The following is a 17901-nucleotide window of genomic DNA, read 5'->3' as shown; positions in this document are numbered from 1 at the left end:
CATTTACTACTGAAAATGCCCCTGTTTTGAAGGCACTTGTGCCTCCTTCGCCTATTTGTCTGACTTTTGCGCCTATTTTGTGGCCTATTTATGTAAGTGCGCCTGATTTTGCGCCTGATTAAGGGTTAGGACTACGTTTTTTTGTAATGATAGTCTATGGTGTCGCACTGCGACATGACAGTCTCACAAGAATCTGTCCAAGTTGGATGTGCGCCTGTTGTGTTATGTTGCATTTCACAGTGCGACACCATACATAGACTATCATTACAATAAATGTCACGCGTCACACATGTCGCAGTGTAGTTGAGCCCCTTTTGTCATGTGACCTATTGTCGTTGTGTAGCCGTACCATTAGTCGTAAAAACAGTCTAATTTCCAATCCACTCCAGGGCTGGTGAACTTTCCTGCCTCTGGTTTGCCACATTTTGCCTACTTTCATGGAGATGTGCGCCTAATTTCAGCTCGCTTACGCCACATTTTCATGCGCATACTATTTACACCAGTCTTCTGTTGTTCTGATAAAGAACCACTAGAGGTCAGACTAATGCCAATACGCCTAGTCTAATTTATGAAGTGCTTAATAAATAGTCTGCAAGAGACAGATAGGTGAGGGAAATACGCCTGTATAATTAATAGCCTAAAAAGAGGCGAGCTTGAGAAATGTGCCCGAATGTCTTGACACTTGCACTGAAATGATTAGACAGGGGCGTAGAGGTAGCAGTCGCTACCGGCCCAGGATCCTGAGGGGGCCCTTGTGATGCATAAGAAGACACCGGTATTATAGAAAGTACATGCTGGTTAAGTTACACCTCTGGCTGGAGGGAAGGGATTAGGTCAAAAATTTGGCGTGGTTGGGGAGGTGCCGGTTCAATTTAAGTTGGTTCCACCATAAATCAGCACCCAGTCACCAAGTATGTTCTCTAAGTAAAATCTATTTATTAAACCCTTAAAGGGAACCTGTCACTGGGATTTTGGGTATAGAGCTGAGGACATGGGTTGCTTGATGGCCACTAGCACATCCGCAATACCCAGTCCCCATAGCTCTGTGTGCTTTTATTGTGGGAAAAAAAAACGATTTGATACATATGCAAATTAACATAAGAGTTATATCTTACTTGTGTGACCAGAGAAGAGTCATATTTTCAAGCTCTGACTCATCTCAGGTTAATTTGCATATGTATCAAATCTGTTTTTTTTTACACAATAAAAGCACACAGAGCTATGGGGACTGGGTATTGCGGATGTGCTAGTGGCCATCTAGCAACCCATGTCCTCAGCTCTATACACAAAATCCCTGTGACAGGTTCCCTTTAAGGACCCATGATGTAGCTGTACGTTATGGGTCCCATCCCTAAACATGGCGCCTGCTCTCCTTAGCCGTGGGGTCTCTGCTATCTTAAATGGCAGAGACCCGTGGCACATGTATGCGATCAGCCATAAGACTGATCGCATATATCTTACCTTTCAGATGCCGTGGTCAAATGTGATCACGGCATCTGCGCAGACTGGAACCGGAAGTCGCACGTGTCCGGTCCAGTAACAGCGTTCCCTGGCAATGATCGTGGGACCTGTTACCTCAATCTAATTGACCGAAGCCCCAAGCCAGCTTCCGAGTCAATTAGATGTATATATCAATACAGGCCACTAGGTGGCAGCCTTGTATTGATATAGTGCAATTGAAGTCTTCAATGATTGCTATTTAGCCATCACATGGGCAATCGAATGATTGTCAGTGGTTGTCACCCAAGGTGACTTAAAAAAATTTAAAAAAAAGTTTTTACAAATATAAAAAAATAAAAAAATAAATGTTCAAATCACCCACCTTTCCTTTAAAATAAAAATACTTAACCAATAAAAAATATACACATCATGGGCATCGCCGCGTGCGAAAATTCCCATACTATCAAAATCTAACAATATTAATGGCATACGGCAAATGGCATAGCGGGAAAAAAATTAAAACAGCCAATTTGTCATTTTTTGCCACTTCAACTACCCAATAATTTTTTAATAGAAAGTGATCAAAAAGTCGCACACACTTAAAATTGGTATCACTGAAAAGAACAGATTGTCCCGCAAAAAATGAGCCCTCACACAGCCCCGTAAACATAACTACAAAAAAGTTATATATAACTAAGTTATATAAGTTATATATTATAAAAATTTCAGTATTAAAACGCAATAATTTTTTTTCAAGTGTGGTATCGTTGGAACCGTACTGACCTGGAGAATGAAGATAACAGGTCAAGTTTACCACATATTGTACAGTGTAAAAAAAAATAATTAATGAAAACCTTTATCAGAATTGCGTATTTTTCGCAATTCTACCCCATTTGGAATTTTTTTCCCGCTCCCTACCACATGGTATGCAACCGTAAATGGTGCCTTTAGAAAGTACAACCTGTCCTGCAAAAAATAAGCCCTCATAAGGCTATGTGAATGGAAAAATAAAAAGTTAGGACTATGAAAAACGAAAACGCAAAATGGAAAATCCCAGGGTGAAGGGGTTAATAGTGCTCACTAGGGCTGAAACGATTGCTCAAATTAATCGATTAAACTCAACACAAAAACATCCTCGATGCAAATTTTTTTTCATCGATGATTCGTTTGTGTCATGTGACCACAGAGTGTGAGTGAAGAGCTTGCTATTACTCACGCTCTGAGGTCACCCGCCGGTCCGCACCGCGCTGCACTGGATCCTGATGTACACGCATCGTCAGGACATAGTGCATGTAAGCACGCACTATGACCTGATGCTGTATGACGTCAGGAGGACAGTGCAGCGCACAACGAAGAAGATAGAACATCTCTTGAGTGTCGGCAGCGCCCTTACAGGAAAGGTAAGTATTTTAGTTCACTGGTGCTGTGGCTGGGCACTGATGGCTAAGAGGGGGAGCTGGTGGCATTGGGGGAGGAGCTGGTGGCATTGGAGGGGGAACTGGTGGCACTGCTGGAGGAACTAATTGCATTGGGGGGGGGGCAACTGATGACACTGGTTGGGAGCAGATGGCACTGGAGGGGGACTGATGAGTTTTTATAGAAAACGTTCTTTTAATTACTGTATTTTCCTGCGTATAAGACTACTTTTTAACACATGAAAATCTTCTCAAAAGTCGGGGGTCGTCTTATACGCCGGGTGTCGTCTTATATGCTGGTATACGGCGTGCTGAAACTTACTTCCTAGCCGGACTGGAGAAGCTTTCCTTCTCCAGCTTCAGGGACAGGCACCCCCTAGCTGAGCCACCGTGCGCTGCATCGGTCTATCTGCGGAGCAGATACATGTGGTGGTGATTACAGTACAGCACTAGTATCTGTACATACAGTACAGCACCAGTATCTGTACCTGTTTATACAGTACAGCACCAGTATCTGTACATATAGTACAGCACCAGTATCTGTACCTGTTTATACAGTACAGCACCAGTATCTGTACATATAGTACAGCACCAGTATCTGTACCTGTTTATACAGTACAGCACCAGTATCTGTACATATAGTACAGCACCAGTATCTGTACCTACAGTACAGCACCAGTATCTACATACAGTACAGCACCAGTATCTGTACCTGTTTATACAGTACAGCACCAGTATCTGTACATACAGTACAGCACCAGTATCTGTACCTGTTTATACAGTACAGCACCAGTATCTGTACATACAGTACAGCACCAGTATCTGTACCTGTTTATACAGTACAGCACCAGTATCTGTTTATACAGTACAGCACCAGTATCTATACATACAGTACAGCACCAGTATCTGTACATACAGTACAGCACCAGTATCTGTACCTGTTTATACAGTACAGCACCAGTATCTGTACATACAGTACAGCACCAGTATCTGTACCTGTTTATACAGTACAGCACCAGTATCTGTACATATAGTACAGCACCAGTATCTGTACCTACAGTACAGCACCAGTATCTACATACAGTACAGCACCAGTATCTGTACCTGTTTATACAGTACAGCACCAGTATCTGTACCTGTTTATACAGTACAGCACCAGTATCTGTACATACAGTACAGTACCAGTATCTGTACATACAGTACAGCACCAGTATCTGTACCTGTTTATACAGTACAGCACCAGTATCTGTACCTACAGTACAGAACCAGTATCTGTACCTACAGTACAGAACCAGTATCTGTACCTACAGTACAGCACCAGTATCTGTACATACAGTACAGCACCAGTATCTGTACATACAGTACAGCACCAGTATCTGTACATACAGTACAGCACCAGTATCTGTACCTGTTTATACAGTACAGCACCAGTATCTGTACATACAGTACAGCACCAGTATCTGTACATACAGTACAGCACCAGTATCTGTACATACAGTACAGCACCAGTATCTGTACATACAGTACAGCACCAGTATCTGTACATACAGTACAGCACCAGTATCTGTACATACAGTACAGCACCAGTATCTGTACCTGTTTATACAGTACAGCACCAGTATCTGTACATACAGTACAGCACCAGTATCTGTACATACAGTACAGCACCAGTACATACAGTACAGCACCAGTATCTGTACCTGTTTATACAGTACAGCACCAGTATCTGTACATACAGTACAGCACCAGTCCAGTATCTGTACCTGTACACACAGTACAGCACCAGTATCTGTACCTGTACACACAGTACAGCACCAGTACATACAGTACAGTACAGCACCAGTATCTGTACCTGTTTATACAGTACAGCACCAGTACATACAGTACAGCACCAGTATCTACATACAGTACAGCACCAGTATCTGTACCTGTACACACAGTACAGCACCAGTACATACAGTACAGTACAGCACCAGTATCTGTACCTGTTTATACAGTACAGCACCAGTACATACAGTACAGTACAAGTATCTGTACATACAGTACAGCACCAGTATCTGTACCTGTACACACAGTACAGCACCAGTACATACAGTACAGCACCAGTATCTGTACCTGTTTATACAGTACAGCACCAGTACATACAGTACAGTATACAAATGGCTAACAGTCAAGACCCCATCATGACTCTACCAGCAAGAAGAAAGAAATATGAAGCCAGTTTCAAACTTAAAGTTGTAAACTTTGCCATGGAACATAATAACTGCGCTGCTGCAAGACAATATGGAGTAACAGAAAAGATGGTTCGGGACTGGAAAGCAAATGAAAAAGCTTTAAAGAGTATGCCAAGGGGTAAGTGTGCATGAGGAAGAGGCACCCCACATTGGCCAGAACTCGAAAAACATGTAGCAGACATGGTAAATGAGCATCGCCAAACGGTTATGTAGTGACACGAAATAAAATACGTTTGTTTGCACTTCATTGGGCCAAATCTAACCCAGATCACAGCAACAGATTTAAGGCCACTGTATCCTGGTGTACTAGATACTTGGAAAGGCATAAAATGGTACTGAGGCAAAAGACGAAAATTGCACAATTACCTGCAGATCTTGATGCCAAAGTAAATAGCGTTGGAGGGGTAGTCTTATGCGGCGAGTATAACCCAAACCCTATATTTTAACTGGAAAAGTTGGGGGTCGTCTTATACGCCGGAAAATACGGTAGTTTTTACTTATTAGAGTACTCCGATTAATCGTAGAATTAGGCCTCATGCACCCGACCATGCTGTTTTTTGCGGTTCGCAAAAAACTGAAGCCGCTCGTGTGCCTTCCGCAATTTACAGAACGGGTGGCCCATTGTAGACATGACTATTCTTGTCCGCAAAACGGACAAGAATAGGACATGCTATATTTTTTTTTTGCGGGGCCTCGGAATGGAGCAACAGATGCAGACAGCACACGGAGTGCTGTCTGCATCTTTTGCGGCCCTATTGAAGTGAATGGGTCCGCATCCGAGCCGCAAAAACTGCGGCTCGGATGCGGACCATAACTACGGTCGTGTGCATGAGGCCTAAGGGTACTTTCACACTAGCGTTTTTGTTTTCCGGTATTGAGTTCCGTCCTAGGGGCTCAATACCGGAAAAGAACTGATCAGTTTTATCCTAATGCTTCCTGAATGGAGAGCAATCCGTTCAGGATGCATCAGTTCAGTCACTCTTAAGTTTTTCGGCTGGAGAAAATACCATAGCATGCTGCAGTTCTCTCTCCGGCCAAAAATCCTGAACACTTGCCAGAATGCCATTGAAATATATTAATGCCGGATCCGGCCCCAAGTGTTCCGGCAAAACGGACCTTTAAAAATGAGAATTTTTTTTATACCGGATCCGTTTTTCCGGATGACAACCGGAAAGACGGATCTGGTATTGCCATGCATTTTTCAGACGGATCCGGATGCATCAGTTTGCGTCCGGATTGCCGAATCCGGCAGGCAGTTCTGGCGACGGAACTGTCTGCTGGAATCCCCTGCCGCAAGTGTGAAAGTACCCTAATTGATTACTAAAATAATCGATGACTGCAGCCCTAGTGCTCACCAATAGTGAAATATCTCAGTGACCGGACAGGTGCCTGCTCCAGTGTCTATCTCTGCAGCATGGGAGTGCTGTCTGTCAGCCCCATAGAAGTGAAGGACCAACATGAGCACTACTGCTCCATTGAGAGGGATCTTAGAGACCCCTCGTTCTCAGGAATGCTGTGGATCACAGCGATCAGACCCCCACATTCTCATACTTATCACCTGTACTGTGTGTAGGTGATAAATACTACCTTCCAGACATGAAGGGGCACCCACACAGAAAATTGCTGCGTCGGTTCACTGTGAGGGTACGTTTTTGAGAGCGATTTTCCTGCAGGTTTTTCAGCCAAAGCCAGAAGTGGATTTGAAAGGAATTAGAAATATAAAGGAAGGACTTCTATTTTTCTCTGCTTCACTTCTGGAGTTGGCTGAAAATCCTGCAGGAAAATCTGTCTCTGAACGTCCTGCAAAAAACTCTGTGTGAACCTACCCTGAACGTGTAAGGTAATGTTTCTGCACCTTGCTAGCCTATAGGCATATGAAGGGGAGTAAAGGGTGACTGCAGAATCTGACTACATAGTGTTGGTAGTCTGTAACCATAGAGACAGAAAAAGCAGCAACACCAGAGCCAAGGCCAGACACCTACAAGTGAGTTCAATGCGAGAAACTGGCCCGTTCTGACCTCCCCTCCTCTTATAGGATCGCCCAGCATTGTACTGATTTATAAGGCTGTGTGACCCTGGAATCTACTGAACTACACTGACATAATGCTAGTGGATTTCACCTTTTATTTTTCAGAGCTTCTTTGGAAAATGAAAAGTTGAATCTGATTGGTTGCTATGAGCAGCTAAGTCAGTTTTTCTTTACACCAGGTTTGATAAATCTACCCCAGTATGATTGCAGTGTCTGAATAGACTCTTATAGGACTGACATAAGACGCTGTTTGCTATGTTCTGTCCCAGAATCTGAAGTAAGTTTGCACATAGTTAATGTACATTAGCCCATGTTTTCATGGCTGGAGCCTGGAGGTACATATGAATAATGCCATATTTTTGATTCCTTACTGTGTTACATGGAATTATTTTCTTTAATCCTTTCTAGGTTTGCAGTTAAGATCAGTATGCCGATGACCTGTGTGGCATACGGTTGCCATAACTATTTTGTCAAAGGATGTGGGAAACAGTTCTTCAGGTAACCACTGTTATTTATATTCTTGTATATTGGAGTATTTTCCATGGAATTTCTCTGACAGGACAAACATATCTCCTCCCCAACCATCAGGTAAAGAAGCATTCACATGCAAATTATTCTCAATAATACTGTCATACACTACTATAAAATTATGTGATACCAATTTAGATGCAGATTCATAAGCAGAATGTATAACAATTACATCCAATGACTCATTTTCTTCCCCCGTCTGTCCCAGGCCACCATGACAACTTCTCCTGTAAACTGCAGAGTTTGCTGCCCAGATATTTTTGACCCTGCATTTCAACCCCACCTTAAACAGCAACACTAATTCAGACCCTTGACCAGGCCACTCAATTTAATCAAACCACAGACCCCCGAATTGATTGATACCCCATATTAGACAGTAGATGAAAACCCTAAATAACTTCAGAACACCAGGCCCCCTATATTGATTAGACACCAGACCTCTGAATTAATTCATACTAGACACTGTTCCACTTAAAATCTGTAGAGACTACAGTCCTGCTTTCATTCGGTGTTTCAGATTCATAAAAGTATGCAGTGATCACTGCATGGAGAGAAGCAGACGCAACACAGGTATGATGGGGTCTGCGCACAGTAAGCTTCTCTACCAAACAGCTTGTGACCCATTTAGTTTATGAAAACTTTATACAAAAAGCAGCCAATCATCATTATACACATATTGTGGCAAATCCTTGGCAATCACTATGAAATAGTTAATACTGTATGCACATATTTTACTGACCCGTGAATAAATTAACTATGTGGACAGATTGGAAATTACTCCTTTAGGGTCCATTGACACGTCCGCAAAATGGGTCCGCATTCGTTCCGCAATTTTGTGGAACAGGTGCGGACCTATTTATTTTCAATAGGGCCGTAATGCGCTGTCCGCATCCGCATTTGTGGATCCGCAATTCCGTTCTGCAAAAAAAAAATCATGTCCTAATTCTTGAGTGCCGCCGATATGCGGTCCGCAAAATACGGAACGCACATTGCCGGTGTCCGTGTTTTGCGGATCTGCAAATCGCATACGGACGTGTGAATGGACCCTAATATGGCTAATCTACTGCTCGAGCGCCCACTGCTAAATACCAGCATAGACTGGCATTTTCTTTGGCGAGACAGAATGTACCCAAATAAACTCTATTACAGATGGGATGCACTCGAATAACCCTTTCCTGGTACATTAGGAACACTTTCTGGCCTGGATTACTATCACAAACCCCTCTTTTGTTCCTAATTACCAGCCTCTAAGAACCTTAGCAGTTGGACATGGTTAGTATTTCACCCGTGCTGGATGGGTGGAGGACATTATTCATCTTCACCCCATTCTTGGATCCAACTCCAACTTTTCTGGGTGGTATGGACATGCCATAAATGACCAAGATGGGAATACCCCTTTAATTGGTCACTGTAGAGTTAGTAGACACAGAAAGAAGAGTCTTCTCAGCCTATATGTAAATAACTACAACAATGGTTCTGCTTTGTATTGCATGATATATAATATCCTTAGCTGTGACAAATCCCTCCTGCTTTGTGGTCATCACAAACATAAAGAGCCATTATTATTAAGCTGGCAGAAAATCCATGAATCCCAGGTGTTCTTGAAAGTGTCACTCCAGTTCCATTGTCCTGTCCGTTCTGACATCAGGGTAGTGCACACTACGTCAGCGAGCTTTATTATGCCCAGAGTGTATCATGCATGGGTCCTATAATGTACCATATGAAGGGAATCAGGAGATTTATCAGTGTGCTTATATCAGTCTTGTGTAAATAAATTCGGAAATATAGTGTGCAGAATGAGCGCCATATATGTGAAGAACCTATTCCACTTCTTTTTACATAAATGTTTGTTAAAGTTAGTGGTTGGGGAGGGTAAAAAAAACGTGGTTACATTTTTTTCTAATTAAAAACAATATCTTGGGGGGGGGGGGGGGGGTTTGTGGCCGGATAAGGAGCTGAGCAGACGCGAGACACGCTAGCTCCAGAGCCTGCAGTTTTTAAAAAGCAAAGTCAGTGACCCGTAGCACCAACTAAAGGTAGTGGGACACTACTCAGTCCCCCCTCTCACCGTTTGGAAGCATGGGAAGCGCCTACCAAGATCGAAGTGTTCAGCAGGGCTGCTGGAGAAATCCAAGATGACGCCTGCTCCGCACACCACGAGGCACAGGAGAAACAGCCTGACACTGTTCCATTCCCAGCACGCCTCAGCAATACAGGGGGAAGAAGCCCCTCACCTCTAACAGGTCAGTCCACCTCTGCAGCATCTTCCCCATCTAAATAGCTTCAGCCACCAGCTTCTGCCCACTATCAGAATATGCTGAAGGATGCCACTTCCTATAATGAGGGAATCCTATCCCAGGAGAAAAGTCTGCAAGCAATCTGCTCCCCATCACCCCCAAATGATAACAACCAGTCTTTACCAGTTACAGAATCCACTTTACGGTCCTTACTATCTGACCTGAGACATTCCATACAGAAAGATATTACATCTGCGTTTATTGCCTTGCAAAAAGATATTACCCAAATTGGAGAAAGTCTCATATTGAGGATAAAATAGAAGAATTTACTAATGCCCACAACCAGTTGGTGGACCCACACAATGATGTTGAGGATGATATTTCAGAATTGAAACTCACACTAGCGGATCTTGAGGATGGCTCAAGACGTAATAATCTAAGATTCAGAGGGGTCCCTGAAACCATTGATGCTGAAGCTATCAAGGACTTTCTTACAGATGATTTTGTCGCACTGATTCCCAATGCAGAACAAAAAGATCTATTAATTGATAGAGTGCATAGAATCCCTAAACCCAGAAGTGCTCCCAGTGCCACTCCCAGAGATATCATTGCTAGGCTGTACTTCTTTCATTTCAAAGAATTAGTTCTCAAAGCAGCAAATTCCGCACAAGACCTTCCTAAACGCTTCAAGAACATCTTAATATTTTCCGACCTCTCAGCAGCAACGCTGAACAGACGTAAAGAATTCTCTGCTGCTACTAAAATCCTAAGTGATCATAATATTCCATACAAATGGGGCTACCCTAAAACTCTTAATCTTCAAGAACGGAATCGCTCACACGATCTTTTCCCCGATCGATGCCATGAAGCTACTTCAGAAATGGTTTCTGGCTACGGTGAATGAAGACAGCAGATCGCCCATGAAAAAGAGGCCTCCTACTCTGGCTAGAGAATGGACTTGAAAGTCTCATAGGACGAGAAAGGACTTATCCTACCTACCTCAAAGGACATATCCTTTTCCTTATTCAAGGGTCACTAGACTCAGTTATTCATCTACACTTTTTGTTGCAGGTCTCATTGGAGATAACATGTTTGCATTTACTACAACCCACCTCCATTGATACCTGGATAAATTGGTATCCAGTTGGTTCTCTTCGAACCAGACTCTAATTTATCTATTGTGTTATAGATGGAGTTGAATTGTTCTGTTTAACTTTAGCTATCTTATTCCCTTTTTTTTCCTTTCCTTTTATTTTAGCATTATCTGTAATTCCTAAGTGACAAGTGAGTTCGATATTTTTATACTTACGGCTGTAGAGTGACTGCGACACCCATACGCTGGGGGACCCGCCCCTTGCTCTGTAGCATATTGTATTACTTCAGTTAATGTCAATGGACTAAATAGTCCCTTTAAAAGATCTCTATTATGGAAAGAAGTTAACTCCCTTAAAAGTGACGTGATTTGCATTCAAGAAACTCACTTGAACGAGTCTGACACTTATAGGCTTAACCATAAAATAATTTACTAGTATACCGTATTTTCCGGCGTATAAGACGACCCCCAACTTTTCCATTTAAAATATAGGGTTTGCGCTATACTCGCCGTATAAGACTACCCCTGAATTCCCAGGCCTCCCTGTTATAAGACGATCTTCTCCAGTCCAGGGAACTGACTAGGATCTGTGGATGGCACTGTTATGAGGAGGGGGATCTGTGAATGGCACTGTTATGGGGAGGGGGATCTGTGAATGGCACTGTTATGGGGAGGGGGATCTGTGAATGGCATTGTTATGGGGAGGGGATCAGTGGATGACACTGCTATGGGGGGATCTGTGGATGACACTATATAGCATCTTATGCTATATGTGTCATCCACAGATCCCCCTCCCCATAACAGTGCCATCCACAGATCCCCCTCCCATAACAGTGCCATCCACAGATCCCCCTCCCCATAACAGTGCCATCCACAGATCCCCCTCCCCATAACAGTGCCATCCACTGATCTCTCCCCATAACCGTACCATGCACAGATCCCCATAACCGTGCCATGCACAGATCCCTATAACCGTGCCATGCACAGATCCCCATAACCGTGCCATGCACAGATCCCCATAACCGTGCCATGCACAGATCCCCCTCCCCGACGCTCACAGGAGTACATTTATAAACTGTAATCCGTAACTTTAACTTTAATCAGCGCTCATCTGTTTACTAGGGTACCTTACTCTCAGCTCCGGTAACAGGCAGTGCGGGCGGCACTCACTGACGTCACGTGCCTGCGCCTCCTAGTGGGAGGCGCAGGCACGTGACGTCAGTGAGTGAGCGCTGCCCGCACTGCCTGTTACCGGAGCTGAGAGATATATTATACTTGTATGTAATATCAATAATGCAATATATACCTTAGTTTCCTTATATGCACCAAATACAAATAAACTCGCATTTATCAAAGAGGTAATAATCATCCCTATCTATCAAACAAAGCTCTCTAGTTATATGTGGAGACTTCAATTTGTCCCCATCACCTTCTATAGATAAGTCGAACCTCACGAAATCCCAATCCTCCTTACTGCGCAAATTGTATCTTCTGGCAGAAGATTTATATGACCCTTGGAGAGTGTTACATGCATCAGAACGCGATTACACTTTTTTTTTTCACACCCCCATAAACAGTACTCGAGGATAGATTTGATAATTGTCGATAAATAGTCTTTACAAAACATTACGTCCTCTAGCATAGAATCCATAACTTGGTCCGACCACGTACCAATTTCATGCCAAATCTCGGAGCAATTCAACCAACTCTCATACACACCTTGGCGGACCAACAATTATCATTTATCTTTACCTTCCACCCAATTCCAAATTAATGAAGCTTTTAACCCCTTAGGGACTGGGCTCATTTTCACCTTAAGGACCAGGCCATTTTTTGCAAATCTGACCAGTGTCACTTTATGTGTGAATAACTTTAAAACGCTTTGACTTATCCAGGCCATTCTGAGATTGTTTTTTTCGTCACATATTGTACTTTATGACACTGGTAAAATGGAGTTTAAAAAAATCTTTTTTTTTATTTATAAAAAAAATACCACATTTACCAGAAATTTTTAAAAATTTGCAAATTTCTATTTCTGTACTTTTATAATAGATAGTAATACCTCCAAAAATTGTTATTATTTTACATTCCCCATATGTCTACTTCATGTTTCGATCATTTCGGGAATGACATTTTATTTTTTTGGGGACGTTACAAGGCTTAGAAGTTTAGAAGCAAATCTAGAAATTTTTCAGAAATTTTCAAAAACCCACTTTTTAAGGACCAGTTCAGGTCTGAAGTCACTTTGTGAGGCTTACATAATAGAAACCACCCAAAAATGACCCCATTCTGGAAACTACATCCATCAAGGTATTCAAAACTGATTTTACAAACGTCGTTAACCCTTTAGGTGTTCCACAAGAGTTATTGGCAAATAGAGATGAAATTTAAGAATTTCAATTTTTTGGCTAATTTTAATCCATTTTTTCCAGTAACAAAGCAAGGGTTAATAGCCAAACAAAACGCTATATTTATTACCCCGATTCTGTAGTTTGCAGAAACACCCCATATGTGGCCGTAAACTACTGTACGGGCACACAGTAGAGCGTAGAGGGAAAGGTGCGCTGTGTGGTTTTTGGGAGGCAGATTTCGCTGGACTGGTTTATTTACACCATGTCCCATTTGAAGTGCCCCTAATGCACCACAAGAGTAGAAACTCCATAAAAGTGACCCCACTTTGGAAACTACTGGATAAGTTGGCAGTTTTGTTGGGACTATTTTTAGGGTACATATGATTTTTGGTTGCTCTATATTACATTTTTGTGAGGCAAGGTTACCAAAAATAGAAATTCTAAAATTTCATCTCCATTTGCCATAAACTGTTGAGGAACACCTAAAGGGTTAATAAAGTTTGTAAAATCAGTTTTGAATACCTTGAGGGGTGTAGTTTCTTAGATGGGGTCACTTTTATGGAGTTTCTACTCTAGGGGTGCATCAGGGGTTCTTCAAATGGGACATGGTGCCAAAAAAAAAAGTTCATCAAAAACTGCCATCCAGAAACCATACGGCGTTCCTTTCCTTCTGCGCCCTGCCGTTTGGTCATACAGCAGTTTACGACCACATATGGGGTGTTTCTGTAAACTGCAGAATCAGTTATAAATATAAAGTTTTGTTTGGCTGTTAACCCTTGCTTTTTTACTGGAAAAAACTGTTTAAAATGGAAAATTTGCCAAAAAATAGCTGTTTTCGCACAGTTATTATTTTATTTTTTTGACCGTGTTCATCTGAGGGGTTAGGTCATGTTTTTTTTTTATAGAGAAGATTCTTACGGACGTGGCGATACCTAATATGTCTAATTTTTATTTATTTATTTATTTATTTAGGTTTTACACTATATTATCCTTTTTATAAACCACAAAAAAAAACATTTTAGTATCTCCATAGTCTAAGAGTCCGTTATTTTTTTGGTTTTTAGCCGATTATCTTGGGTAGGGGCTAATTTTTTGCAGGATGAGAGGACTGATTTATTGGCACTATTTTGGGGGGCATATGACTTTTTGATCGCTTGCTATTACACTATTTGTGACAAAAAAATACCTTTTTTATTTTTTTTTATTTTACCTTTTTCATCTGAGGGGTTAGGTCATGGGGTATTTTTTACAAAATAATATTTTTGAAAAAAATGTTTTTGTTATAGTGTCTCAAGTCTGAGAACCATAGTTTTTTTCCGATTGTCAGTGGCTAAATGGAATTAAAATTGGGTAAGGGGATTATAAATTTAGTACTCCATGGAAGTGTGGTACTCTCTGAAGCAACCAATAATGCAGAGGCCCGGATGATCGGGGCACGTGTCACACTGAGTGGTGGTGTCCTTCCGTATCCCCCTCCTGTGACACACTCTGCACCTTTTTTGGGTCCGTCCCTTCTTTTCAGTATGGGGGACCACACCTGGAAAGTGTTGGCCAGGGACGATCCGGGCGCCTCCAGTTCCCGAGGTACTCCGGCCTGCTCTTTCCCGGTAAGAAAAGATCAGGACCTTGAGGACTGCCTCATAGAACTACAGGAATTTCCCTATGTTGCCAGCGCTCCGGGACAGCACAAAAGAGTTGTACAAGGCAACCTGTACCAAGTAGACCACAACTTTTTTTGTACCATGCCCGGGTTTTGCGCATGGCATTATATGGCTTGAGGACTTGATCAGAGAGATCAACTTCTCCCATATACCGATTGTAGTCGACGATACAATCGGGCTTGAGGACCGTTGCCACGGTACCTCGCACAGGGACAGGGGTGATGCAGTTACCGTGAATTGTGGACAGTACAAGGACATCCCTCTTGTCCTCATATCTGACCAGCAACAGGTTTCCACTGGTAAGGGCACAGGTCTCACCCCTGGGGATAGGTACCTGGAGGGGTGGGTAGAGAGGCTGCGGTGATTTTTCCGCACGGTCCCACAAGCAGACGTGGATCTGGCGGCGAGGGACTGGAACAAGGAGATACTGGTATAAAAGTTATCCACGTACAGGTAGTAACCCTTATCTAGCAGTGGGTGCATAAGGTCCCACACAGGTTTCCTGCTAACACCCAGAGTAGGGGCACATTCTGGGGGTTTAATACGGGAATCTCGCCCCTCGTACACATGAAACTTGTAAGTGTACCCTGGGGTACTCTGACAAAGTTTGTACAGCTTCACGCCATACCTCGCCCGCTTAGAGTGAACATACTGGTGGAAAATGAGTCTCCCCTTGAAAGCAATGAGACACTCATCAACCGCGACCTCCCTTCCAGGTACATAGGCCTCCAAAAATTTGGCACGAAAGTGATCGATGACCGGCCTGATTTTGTACAGGCGGTCATAGGCAGGATCACCTTGGGGGGGACATGCTGCATTATCTGCATAATGCAGGCATTTCCGGATGGCCTCAAACCGGGAGCGTGTCATGGCCGTACTGTAAAGTGGCTTCTGGTAGGAGGACGTCCCCACTCCAGTACTGCCTGACACTAGGTTTTTTGACTACGCCCATGTGCAGCACGAGGCCCCAAAACGTCCTCATCTCGGCTGCACTGACCGGAGTCAAGCCACCGGCCCTAGCCAAAAAGGAGCCCGGGTGTTGCGCAATAAACTGTTGGGCGTACAGGTTCGTTTGCTCCACCATCAGGTTCACAAAGTGGTCACTGAAAAAAAGACTAAAATAGTCATATTCAGTGAAGCCCACTGTGGGAATCTGGATTCCTGGTTGGCCAACAAAATCAGGAATCGCAGGCTCAAAATACTCTGGGGTACACCATGCAAGTTCACCGGTAGGGGGCTCCGGTGGACTTAACTGGTGGGCCGGAAAACTAGTAAGAGACCCAGAGCTGCTCGTACTAGTGTGGGCCACAGGGTCCCTAGTATGGTGGTCCCCTTGCTCCGCCTGGCGGCGTCTCCGCTGCCTTGGGGGCTCATCATCATTGCTAGATGATGAGGAGGACGCGGATGACAAAAGTAAAAAAGTGGGGTCATCCTCGTCCTCACTGGGGCTCTCGGACTCGGAGGCGAGCTGGGCATATGCCTCCTCAGCCGAGAACATCCGGCGGGCAATAGGGGAGTGTGTGTGTGCGTGGAAATCTTTATTTGGCGTGTGTGGGGGCACGGGTGTTCACGTACTTACCCTAAACCTAACAGAGAATATTTTTATAAATAAATAAAAAAAAGGCCAAAAAATAAATAAAAAAATTCAAACTCGCTGATCAGCGGTGGGGTGTGTGATGCGCTAACAGTGGCCAGACGCTAAGAGTGCCGGCCACAGTCAGCGTACACAAAAAAAAATGAAATGCCTGCGCCCTAAAAAAATGTGGGGGGGGGGGCAAGCTGTCGCCCTCACCTCTCAGGATCGCAGGATGGTGATTGGTGGTGTATTATCACACTACCGATCACCATCCTGTTCCGGGTTATCGGGACCCGAATAACCCGGAAACTCAGCAAACACGGGGGGTCACAGGACCCCCCCACCAGGCATTGCCTCAGGGTGCCTGCTCAATGATTTGAGCAGGCACCCAGTTCCGATCACCGCCCACCGCGCGGTGGGGATCGGAACTACACATGACCTACCGGTATGTCATGTGTCCTTAAGTACCGGGACATCATGACGTACCGGTACGTCATGTGTCCCCAAGAGGTTAAAGAATATTTCATGTACAACTGCACTCCTGATGTACAACCCACCACGACTTGGTGCGCACATAAGACTTATGTAAGAGGCCATCTTATTCGCATTTCTGCCTTCTTAAAAAAAACAAAGACACACTCGTGGGGAACAACTATGTACATACATAACTAACCTAGAAGCCATGCACAAAATAAACCCTTCCCAAATTATACTAAACCAACTTAAAGATTTATGTTTCAAACTATACCAGCTTTATCAAAGTAACGTCAAACACTCTTGAGGAAATCTAAGGACAAATATTACTCACAGGGAAATAGAGCGAGTACAGTATTGGCCAATAAAATTAAGTCGGCCAAATCAGAAAAAAATTACAGTTTATTTACAACTGTCGCAAAGAAAAGATCATTAATCCCCAGGGTATCTCCAACACGTTAGCCGATTATTACTTTAACTTATATAATCTCAAAGATAACAACTCAGTGCCCCAACTGACCCCAGACCTCATTAATAAATTCCTATCTGATATTTCACTTCCTAAACTGTCTCCTGATCAACTAGCGCAAATTAATAAACCAATTTATTTTGCAGAAAGAACACAAATTATCAAGTTTACCAAAAACAAAAAATCTCCAGGTCCAGACAGAATAACCAACGAATACTTTAAAACCTTTGAAAAAATAATATCTCCCTATCTTTTGTTCACCTTCTCCCATATAATGTCCACCGGAAAGATTCCACCTGAAATGCTCCAAGCCACTACAGTAGCCCTTCCTAAACCAGGAAAATGTCCTGACCAACCAGAGAATTTCTGACCAATCTCTCTCCTAAACACTGGT

At 43.2% G+C, this 17901-nt stretch overlaps 1 protein-coding gene across 2 annotated transcripts in view; it reads left to right on the top strand.

Moving 5' to 3' along the window:
- LOC120989463 overlaps window positions 1-17901 on the top strand; it is a 57761-nt gene that overhangs the window by 316 nt on the left and 39544 nt on the right. For both annotated transcript variants that reach the window (XM_040417580.1, XM_040417579.1), the window contains exon 2: window positions 7527-7616. In XM_040417580.1, coding sequence (XP_040273514.1) covers window positions 7546-7616 — 71 coding nt within the window. In that variant the 5' untranslated portion in view covers window positions 7527-7545. The remainder of the gene's footprint in view (window positions 1-7526; window positions 7617-17901) is intronic.

This window comes from Bufo bufo, chromosome 2 (genome assembly GCF_905171765.1).
Source record: "Bufo bufo chromosome 2, aBufBuf1.1, whole genome shotgun sequence".
NCBI lineage: Eukaryota > Metazoa > Chordata > Amphibia > Anura > Bufonidae > Bufo > Bufo bufo.
Note: the sequence above shows the minus strand (reverse complement) of the source record. Positions and strands in the feature narration are given on the sequence as shown.